This window comes from Spodoptera frugiperda, chromosome 25 (genome assembly GCF_023101765.2).
Source record: "Spodoptera frugiperda isolate SF20-4 chromosome 25, AGI-APGP_CSIRO_Sfru_2.0, whole genome shotgun sequence".
NCBI classification, from domain to species: domain Eukaryota; kingdom Metazoa; phylum Arthropoda; class Insecta; order Lepidoptera; family Noctuidae; genus Spodoptera; species Spodoptera frugiperda.
In genome coordinates this window covers 20,041,869-20,053,753 of record NC_064236.1, presented here as the reverse complement: position 1 = coordinate 20,053,753, position 11,885 = coordinate 20,041,869, and the positions used below count along the sequence as shown (strand labels likewise).

The 11,885-nt window shown below is 37.8% G+C and overlaps 1 protein-coding gene across 4 annotated transcripts in view; it reads right to left on the bottom strand.

Annotated features, from left to right (window-relative positions):
• Positions 1–5,780: 5,780 nt before the first annotated feature.
• The window catches only part of LOC118268421 (dipeptidase 1), a 161,924-nt gene continuing 155,819 nt past the window's right edge, over positions 5,781–11,885 (bottom strand). For all 4 annotated transcript variants that reach the window (XM_035582904.2, XM_035582928.2, XM_035582922.2 and 1 more), the window contains exon 12: positions 5,781–9,623. In XM_035582904.2, coding sequence (XP_035438797.1) covers positions 9,516–9,623 — 108 coding nt within the window. In that variant the 3' untranslated portion in view covers positions 5,781–9,515. The remainder of the gene's footprint in view (positions 9,624–11,885) is intronic.

Here is an 11,885-nt window from a genome sequence, read left to right as displayed (position 1 = left end):
GTTTGTGAGTTTTGATTCAACTTGCTTGCTTAACTTATTAACGAATATGGGGTAAATTGGTTTTTTTTTAAAGTTTGTATAAGATGTTTTACGTTGCTCGGACCCGGGTTACCATCAACTAAAATAATTATATAATTGGTTTTGTCTGGATCAATAACACAGTGATAAAATAAACAGTCAGATACTGTTGGATGTCTGTGCTATAAACAAATCATAAATAAACAAATGTCTTCGATACTATATTCGTCTTGTTTCTTTGTTACATATACACATGTGTTATAATAACATCACGGGGTGGACATACATAACGATTTAACTTGCGCATTTTACGTTTCTAAGCGCGATGGGTGCGAAACTCAAGTGACCAGTAGCAGCGCGACAATCGCCGCGTCATGTGTCGCGCTGCTCAAGTATATGAGCATCTACCTCTAGCATGACTTGAAACTAGTCGTGTTCCTCGTCAAGTTTCAAAGTCAAAGTTACGTGAGTAAACCGATAACATAGTATTTAATTTAATATGTCTCACGAAAGTTAAAATAAAAATGTATACCTTGATTGTGGAACGGTTGCAACGGTTACTGCTACAGCAGCCCATTAGGTCGCACAGTAGGAGAAGTGGGAGTAGCTCTTTCTCTATCTAAATCTCAAAGTAGGTTTAGACTTAAACTAGTTGACATTTCTAAATCGAGAAGTCAACTGTTGTCAACAAAGGATGCATCCTATACACATTCTCACAAAGAAATCACTTTACACAGATACAAGAATCAAAAAGCATACTTTATCTTACTCTAAGCTTTCACACGTTGGCTAGATTAGGTTGTATCATGAGATTTGTGGAGTGCACTGGTAGCCAAGTGTCAGGGTCCGGGACGAGAAGGAAGACAGACTGCTAAATACTTCGGATGCGGCTCTTGTACAATTGACGCGACGGATGCACTCTCTTCTCTGCCGCTCACCCCGTGTCAGGAGACAAGCTTGTTAGCATTGTATTACTTAAAGACATACTCTAAAGCACATGTCGGTATAGTTTAGTGAGCAAATTATATGCTAGATAGAAGCACGAGTTGATTGTGACGTGGCAGTCAAGTTGTTTGAGAAATTTGTTTTTTTTCTGTGTACAACTTTTCGTTACCTCTATTTACTTAATGTTCATGCTATTCGCACCACCAACAGGTATAAAGTTTTCAAAAGAACAGCAAATCAATAGAATCGACGTAAAAATTCAGGTTTCCTCAGATACATTAAAGTATTGAATTAATTTAGTTTTTTTTTATCTTGTTCCCTTTGCAAATTGTGTAAATCTCAGTTCAACAAATTGGTTACTGAACAAAACTAGTATTGGACTCCGACATTATCCTAGTTAAATACTTACATTAATAAAGTAATTCTATTGGTAGTAATAAAACTGTGTCCTGGTGTCGGATACTATTAGACCAAAACAATAAATTCAAAAACCATAACGTTCATATATTAAAATAATATGGAAATTAATCAAATAACCTAAAATAAATTATCGCTAAGTTGCAACAGTGTTTTAACAACTATTATCTATCATAATATTACGTTGTCAAAATATAATGTTAATAATGTTTTGTACAGTACTAACATAATTATTTCATTCAGATTAGTAACTTCACTATTCAAAGCTTCCCACAGCGAATGTAAGTTTTCCGAAATATAACCACTTGGAAATGTTAAACCGAGTTCATAATCCATGTGCACTCAGCTGATGCACTAGTTAACTTTGTGAACGAACTCGAGGAGGCTGCGGCTTACGCAGGTCTCGCTAAACTTGAGACACTCGAGGTGCATGATTACAGTACGGTTTAATGGAACAAATATAAAGTTACTAGGTACTACTAGTTTACACTTTTATATGATTTAATATAACGTTACTAACGATAATAACGTTAAATATTGCAGAGAATACTTAAAAGGATATAAAAACGAAAGAAATGTTATTTTACTCAGTGCCATTATAAAGGATACGCTACGACCGTGCTACGGCGTAGCACGTGCGAGTTACAACTGCTACGAGCGCTACGTCGTCGCTGCATCGCTACAGCTCACGAACGTATTTTAAGTGTTGGTTTCATCCTTATGAAATTGTCTGAAAATTGTAGCAGAAATAAATGATTAAGGTCTTCATATCCTCAGTTAGTGCTGACTCATTTGATTACGAACACACTTACATACTAACCAACATTTTCAGGGCATTTTAAATGTGTGAGAGTGTCACGCTTACGTAACAAATTTTTGGGTGGTTGTAATGACACCGTGTGGGCTAGCGTATTGTATTTATACTCATCAATTACGTATCATCGTGTTTTACGGGCATTTTTGTTTCTGTTACTAATATGAATTGTTCGTCTGAAATTTTCGTGTTCTTGAAACATATACTTTTCAAAGCCTATTACTATACGTCAGAGAATTTCTTGAATTATTATATTTTTTCATATTAATTTTGGCAAAATACATATGTAAGCTCTTATAATAATGATTTTAACACCATCTATACTATGTTCTACGTGGAGGACTAAGGGGGAGGCCTTTTTTCTGCAGTGGACGTCGCTCGGCTGATGATGATGAATAAACATAGTAATGTTTTATTCAAATAAAGAATTATTATTATTTTTAAAAATTTAACGTTTATGAGAGTTGTGTAATTTGAAGCAATAATAAACAACTTTGCTACAATATGTTACAATAATCTCCTTTCTTGAGAGCGCAGTCTGAAAGATTCGAGTAATAATGTATTAGACATGCAGTCGCCACAGTAATGATTATAAACACATTGTCCTGCCAACACTGGCCATGGTAATAATGATTGTGTAGGACAATAAGCACTCAGTGCATTCTGCCCAATTCTATTCTAAATGCCAGCAATTCTGCTGTGAAATTTCAATATGGGCTGTCTCCTTAGAGAGTTGTCAATTTAGGCGATTGATTGTAGCGAGCGCCGCCTGCCCGCCTCTCAGCGCGAGCCATGATGCTATTATGGAGAGCAATGTTATTGCATGTTACATCACGATCGAAGAAAATATTTGTCACGTATAATTTGTTTTTTATAATTATGATGAAAGTCAAAGCATTTATTTCAATTAATCCTAAATTAGGCACTTTTGAAACGTCAAATTGAATTGTTCGTCAGTCTGTCTGTCAGTGAAGCTAGGTGCTCGTTCCAAAGTGTAGCTTCGAATGGAGAAGAACGGGAAAGAAACTCCATCGTTATTCTTTTTAAAAAATGTTGAAAAAATGTTCATTGATCTATACTAATAATAGGTTGACCTACACTTAGGTACAGTACATAGTCACAATTGTTCTGATACATTTTCAAAATGTGGCTATCTTGTGGTAAACAAGTTAATCTTAAGAAAACATTCGCAGAGTAAACATTGCGAGGAAGCGTGAAGATTAATGGAATTTCCGTTCCTTTGTACGTGTGTAACTATCGACCTAGCAACTGGACACATGTTAGCTTCTCGTTTCATTTTTTGTTAACCGACTATTGCTATTCTATTAACATTTTTTCGACAAACGAGGAGGCGATGACGGGATGATTTTAGAGAATGGAATAGAATAGAATAGACTAATAAATCTGTGGTGAATCTATCGAATCGTCACACGTTGTTACTTGTCTAGGATTTATGAATGATGTACTTTCGAAACAGCGTTAGGTGCTTTTCCACCAGAGATGTACCAAGATACGTTGCCGTGGATGCGTTTAGCTTCCACCAATCATAATATTTACTGAATAGATTAGCACTAGTGGAAACGGAATCAGCTAAGCTATGTTTTTTATATGGAAAGATGCGAGCTATGGATGTGTGATATAGATGGCTTCCCTACTATCGATACACCGCATACTCGAGCTGTATATCTTCCTCGCACAGCTACTTTTCGGCGGTATAGCACATTTTACTCACACAGCTACATAGCTTAGTATCCGGTAACGGTCACATAGTTTTACAGCGTAAACTAAAAACGGCTGAAGGGTTTGGGATGAAATTTGGAACAGGGCTATATTATGGTCTGGAATAACACGTACGATACTTTTTATTCGGTGGGAAGCCGCTGGCAAAAGCTAGTTACTTATAAAGTAAACACTACTTCAGTAAGTAATGAATCAACAGTTTAAACAATTTAATAATAAGTAAATATCATTTAATTTAACATGACTTCTGTATTCGGGTTCCGTCAGTTTAATCAGCAGCTTGCAAACACTCTGTTGGCCCTTGCCGACTTTGTTTAAACAATGTAATTGGACAGACTGATAGTGTTTCAATATTTATTACTATCATTCATATTATAAGTACGTGCACAAATCGACACAATATGTATGTTTTATTGAATGTGAGTGGAAGTTATATATTTTCAAGGAAATATAAGTGGCACCACATATTTTTGATTGGGTCTTTGTCAAGTGTTGTTTAAGACTTTTTTTACAGTTTTTTACTACATTCAGTGTACATTATTGTGTATACTTGTATTTATATAGAAGATTGTTGACCTACTATAGGTAAATCTTTAGCAAGAGGTACTGTACCTATAGTTGCGACATATTTATCTTCTCAAGTCAAGGTGGAGGAGTTAACAGACCAATTTCGCTTGCTGGCGTAGTAGCAGAGCGCCTAACGTGTTCATTTAATTTCCATCAGAAGCTCTTAGCAGCTCCCTTGTGGGCGAACTGTGCCCGGTCGTCCACCGCACGATGTACCACGTATTTTATTTTAGTCTTACTGTTTTTAATTGCTCCGCATTTAACTTACTTTCGATTCCCAAATGATTAAGCTACAACATAATTTTAGTAACTTTTCTCTAGTTCTCTTATGAGCCCCAATTTTAAAATTGGTAGGTATGATATCCAGTTATCACTCGTCGATCACATTTCTTTAATCAGGGAAACGACAGATTGATTCGACGACAGTCGCACTTGATCTAGAGCTACTAGACACTTAATTAAATAATGCTAAGCATTCACGACTTATTAGATCAATCACTTAATAGCAGCGTGAATATTAGAAAAGTTAATAATTGGCTTAACCCAACCCAAAAGCAATAGTTTAACTGTTTGACAAAAGGTTCAAATCCTACAAATCCAATGGGGCGGACTGGTTCGTGGTTATCGTTAACTGTTCTACTGATTATGCATTTATTATGTAAAATGTTTGAATTAATTTATGCGTGAAATTATTACAACAACCCATTCAATTAGTAGATGGATATCAGAACGTAGGAGGCGTGCAAAGCGACGTGCGATAATCTCCTGTGAACACGAGATCCGCACGAAATAAAAGAGTGTGTGCTCATGTAGCGAGTGACTAGTGTCGCACACACCGTGCGCGGTGCGCTGGCTGGCGGGCTCGTACGAGTATATTTCATGATTATTTTGCTTTTAGACAATACTTTTTGAAGTGTATCTCTTCAAAGTACGCATTAACCGCGCCTCGGTATACATTCATTTTGGGAATGTTGCAGTTTAAATGAAAAATGTACGAATTTTTTTCAATGGGTTTTCATGCAATTTTTCGGAGCGTATGTTGTATGCATGATATTGAATATTTCTGTTTACGTCCGAGTATTTCATGTCTGTGTTGTAGTACGTGTAAAGCTGCTTGTACCTGTGAGGTTTCGACGTAAAACCTATGATCCGCTCTGTCGTGGTTCGAATACCATGGCACATCCTTTTGATCGAATATTCACGGCAAATATTTTAGTTCAGATATTTTCTTTATGTACAGATTCCTCTGTTCAATAAGGTTTAGTGAAATAAAACAACATTTTAGATTACAGCAAACGTGTTTATTGGTTATCTAGTGTAATAAATATGTAAATAGTCCAGTATACAGTTGCCTGGCGCTTTGCTAAACGGGGAAGACAGTGAAGGAAGTGATGAGGCCCTCCGAAGTAATACAGGCTTCGGAGGGGGGAGTATGTATAGGTAAGTAAACAGTGATAGTGTTATCAGTCGAGCTGAACACGCAGCAACGCGCCACACAACTCGGCTCAAGCGCACACGTCGGGAATTCGGTTTCAAGCTCGTATTATAGATAGGTATATTGTGTTTGGGACATTTTGTGGGAGTCTTTCAACAATACACGCTGTAATGTACCGAGTCACGATAGAAGTATATGTCGGCCGCCGCCGCGGAGCTGCTGGCTCGCTAGCGTCGCTGCGCTCGCCCTCACCCAGTCGCGTCCGTGTAATGAGTACCGAGTGTGCGCTTGATTACATGATTGTATGTAAAATAGATAAAAGAACCACAAAATAACAGCCAGATTTTAGACGAAATTCCTTAGTTTATAGTTGAGTATAGGTTCAAAAATCGTTCAGTCACAATTTATAAGAAATAGTCGTTCTTTCACATCATATATTAAAGTTATATTTAAATATACATCGAGAAATTCACAGCATTTCATTTAAAGTGGATGGTATTATTGTCCGAATGACAAATCAACTCAAGTCTAGGTTACAAACATTATTCGTTTCCCTCCTCGTGGCACTGGTAGCCGTTTTACTACAAAAATTATAAAAAAAAATGAAAGGTACAGTTTTAATATGAAACTGTGTAAGAAGTTATAAAAAGTTTAGGTCATTTTTGGCACAACGATCTCCATCACAAGTTTAGACCTTACGCTACATTGTATACTAGCTTTTAGCTTACATAGTCGGACCGTGTCGGATGGACTCCGACGCTTCCCGGACAATTGCTGCGTCCGGCACGTGTCCGGCGCGTGTCCGGCGACTCGAGGCTTTGTGCTCTCATTCAGCTCAGCTCTGATCCGCTCGCATTTAATGCTTGCAAACTTGAAAGCGAAAATGATGAGCGTTGTGAGCGCGGGAGCCGGTCCGTGCCGGCGCCGGCAGCCCGGGCTCACACCGGCCGTCACGCGCTCGCACAGCCTCGTCCACTCTCGTCCGAAGTACGTGGAACATAACGTGATGAGCGACATCTTTACATACCGTACATGTAAAAATATGTTAACTTAGTTATATTAATTACAAGTAAACTACAAAATATTACGTTATATAACAACGAAGAGAACGAATCCATAACGAACTCATACTGCGTCAGAACACTGACGGCGTGCCTCGCATGTTGCCGTGAACACGCGAGGAACTTTCAATTCCTCAATGGAATGTAAGTAACACCAAACAATATAACAGCCGACGTCGTAAAACAAACGTTACGCTTTTTATTTAGTAAAATGTCTTTTTACAAATTTTATTCTCTACCTACGTCCCTAGATCGAACCTTTTATTTTTATTTTAAATTACAATAGTAAAATAAAATATTTTTGTTACATTTCTCTATTTACCCAGTTAAATTTACTTCTCTCGCACTCGAGCCTTCCATTTAATTCCAATTTTGAGTTCTCTATCTAAATTACTCCCCTGATAATGCAACCTTAGGAAAATAGAAGGAGAACATAAGAGAGACAGAAGTCGTATTATCAGAAAGAGTGGAGGTGAAAGGGGGGGGTGTGATATGTGAACACAATCAGCTTAGTTGTAAAGAAGGAAGAAGTGCACAGTCCACAATGTTACACCTACCATGCAGCTACAACATTTATTACATGACATATATTTTGATTATCTAAACAGTTACGACATACAAACTGTCGCCATATCTCACAAGCGACGTATTGCCGAACACCCAGCGGCCGCAGAGACAGACACACTCCTAAGTACGGGGCGCACTCTCGCAGCGCGCGGTGTCACCAAGACGCTCTCGTTAAACCCCGCGACAAACTTACTTGGCACTGGCTAATATTGAAGCAGTAAACTTGTCACCGCCCGGAGCCAAGCTCTCGCACACAAACTTCCAATCATTAACATTTCGATTGTTTATGCAAAGTAATGAAGTTGGAAGAGCCATATCGAAACATTGTTAAAACACATTAAATTAACGTCCATTTTTGTTAAAGTGCGGTTCCTTTAGTGGCTAAATGATTGGACATAGTATCGGTGATACAGTCAATATACGACGCTTTTGTTCGGATTAACTTGAATGAAAGGAATTCTAAATAGCATTAACATTTTGAAATGGCGACCACTGATCTATGTGCGTGTGATATAGTATTCAAGTTGCACAATATATATAGCCTAGAACATTGATAGCAGCTAATTTGCTGTTAAATTGAATTTGGTGGAGTCTCGATTACTATGATTTCGAATAATTGGATCGAAGTGAAATTGGAAACTGAGTGGGCCGCAGGCGGGGGCCTCACTCTAACAGATCTGGGGTGGTACTGACGTATGACGCTATAGTGTAGTAGCCGCCACCTCCCCCTACAGTCATACAGAGTTCGAGTTAACGATATGCAAATATATACAAAATTTTCCCATTAAACGAAACTTTTATGCAATTATTCATACTTTAAACGTTTGCCTCATTTTTCAGTTAAGTTTGAAAATAAAAGGGCAGTCAGTTGAATGCAACTTAAGTCTTACTTGCACTTAATTCGCTTAATTGTCTTAAACGTTCCGGCTACTGTAATAAAGAGATCTTGCGCCTGGTTCAGATCTCTGCTCCGATGAATTTATGAACTTTAAACTGTAAACTTGGATCTCTTGTTATAAACTTTCAAAGGCTCGTCGCTTGCATTATTTACCGAATCATTACTTGTAAGTTGGGATGCCTTTGTCGCGTGGGTTGACAAAATCGTGTTTGAATTGGTGGTGAATGAAGTCCCGCAGCCAACTTGTGAAATATGACAACAGCTACTCGAATAATAACTAAACAGACACATATCGACGTAAATACGTCATCGGTTATAGATTCTCCACACTTGTCCGGTAACGCACGGCCTGCTCAGCAATGTTCGCAGCAATAACATTCAGCAAATGTAAACAGATTCATAATTTAGTTAAATTTCATTAAATATTGGGATCGGATAAAGGACCAAATCGTTTTAATTAACGTTATCAAAATTGTATAAATTACATTAATTATTATAATAAGATCGAATAATGAATGAATTAGTAATTAATTTCAATGGAATTGCTTTAATTCACAAAGTAATCTATACGATTTGAATTTATTTGATTTTGCTGAAATATAATATGTATTATTAAATTTGAGATTGGAATAAAATAAAAGTGTGTGACTGTCGGACGCTGACAAAGCGTGCGCTGCGCTAAGCAAACACCGATACAAGTGCGGAGGCTCGCTTATTGATACAACGACATTTATCATGTTAAACACGCATCAATTGGAATCAAACTGTCGGATTGAACGCACGGTCCAGTGACGGTACGGACGCGGCTGCACATTTCAAATACATTTCTATATTTCGAACAAAAAATGCCTACAGTGGCCGTTCAGACCCGCCAACACATTTGGAAAACATTCCTAACACAAAGGCTTATCAATTAACGATATCTTGGAGTTTAGTTGGAATTATCTCGATTTTTTATAAGTGAAAATCATTAAATTGACAAGCCACTTTCAATTCTCTTTGTATAGAAATAAAGTTGAAATATTATGCAGTCGTGTGTGGTGTGGGATCGATCTACACGTATTCGGTGTAGAACGCGTTGCTGGTGCAATTTCCGTTGTCGTTGGGGGAGTCGGGGTGCTCCTCCGGTTCCACGCCGTTGGTGCGCATCTCATCACGGACCTGCACAAATGGGGATGATTAATGGCTTAGAACATACTATTTATTAATCGCCGCTTCGTCAGTGTGGCCAAGAAATAAAAGTAGTCTTCAGCCCTTTTTAACCCCCGACGCAAAAAGAGGGGTGTTATAAGTTTGACGTGTCTGTCTGTCTGTCTGTCTGTCTGTCTGTCTGTCTGTCTGTCTGTCTGTCTGTCTGTCTGTCTGTGGCATCATAACTCCCAAACGGATGCAGTGATTTCAATTTAGTTTTTTTCGTATGAAAGGGGACTTACATGCGAGTGTTCTTAGACATGTTTGAGGAAAATCGGTTAAGCCGTTTTAAAGTTATGGGCGGTGAAAGTGGGGAGATTAGCCGAAGGTCTGCAAATATACAGGGATGAGGTCTCAAATTAAACCGCAATGAAAGAAGTTATTGAAAGATATTATTTTGTCTTATTAACATAAATAAAAAATTAAATAAAAATTAAAAAAATAATAATTATTAAATTAAAAATTTAATAACAAAAATATAAAATTTTTAATATAAGTTTATTATAAACAAAAAATCTTGCACCAATGTAATCTTTAGCCTACTTATATGTAGAAACAAAAATTAGTAATTAATAAGTCAAAAAAAGCGAACGAGCTTGACCTTAAATGTAATTTATACCTTAACAAGAATCTAAATTAAAGTTATTATATTATAATATACTAAAGTCTAACATAAACTGACCTACCTATAAAAAGTATGAAATAAAAAAAAAATTTAAAAACCCCCGACACAACAACTTAAGTAATTTCCCTTTAAAAAGTAAAAAAATAATAAAAGAAACTCAATGTTAAAGTACCTAAGAATCTATTAATAATTCTAAAAATAATACGTCGCGTTTGGGGACCGTTTTTTAAATTTTTTATTTAATTTTTTTACATTTGATGGGTCGACGTTTGGCCGCTATCTCACCTGATGGTAAGTGATGATGCGGCCTAAGATGGAGCACGTCTGCCCATAAGCAACCTATTCACTCGGGCCTTGAAGACACCCAGGTTATACCCACCAGGAAACACAGACTCCGGCGAGGAGTTCCACTCCCTAAGCGCTTCTTATCTGTCTCCTGACACACAAATTCGTTTTTACAAGCAATGAGCAGACGGATCACCTACCTGATGATAAGTGCTACCCATGTATCTACGTAACAACAAAGGAGTTACAAATACGTTACCAGCCTTTTAGGGATTGGTGATTAGGGATGGGCCTCTCGTAACCTCTCTCACGGCGAAACACAACGTAAGTGCTTTTACGCCGGTTTTCTACGCGGCCATGGTACCATACTAGTCGGGCCGGCGGTACTGAAGCATGGTTCTTTCTCGTGAACCATAGCTTCAACACGTCCAAACATGCTCTCGCACATTATTTGATTAAAACAATAATGAGTTTGAGAAAGTGAATTTGTCGAATCTGTTCAACTCTATCTTTGCTACAACATTGTGATAGCTATATTTTGTACTGAATGTACCATTGGACTACCTGGTACAATCTATCTTGTTCGGTACATAGTTCGAAGATAGGACACACAAACATTACATTGCTACGTACAGTTAGCAAATATTTGTAAGGATCACAGACAGTAAGTGTGGGAGAGCCATATGTTTCGGCACGAATGAGCCGGCTCGACCGGAATCTTCTCACAGAAAACCGACGTGAAATAAAGCTTGCGTTGTGTGAGTGAGGTTACCAGAAGCCTTATTACCCCCTTCTCAATCTTCTTAATCCCCTATTCCCTAGCAATTCCTAACCTCCAAAAGACCGGCAACGCACTTGTAACGCCGGTGTTTCGTATTGTCCATGGGCGGCGACGAATGCTTACCATCAGGTAATTCATCTGCTCGTTTACCCGCTTATACCATATTAGTTTGTGTGTTTGTTTGTCTGTTTGTTACTCAACGTCACATTACATCAAAACGGCTGAAGGGATCGGAATAAGATGAATATAATGTTTGCCACATTAGTGGTGGTAAGGCGGTTAATGCATAACGTGTAGACGGTCGTAATGAATATACATGTTTAATTAGGACAGCAGCGCTCTCTTATAATCCTGAACCTTTAAGCTACGATCTCCAACCCACCTGTCTAGCGTGAACATTATGGAAAACCCTCTAACCAGAGTAAGCCCAAAGTCCAGCAATATACTATCACAGATTACTCATGTGTTTCTTACTAATATTATAAATGCAAATGTTTGTGAGTTTGTGAGTATGTTTGTTACTCAATCACATCAAAATGGC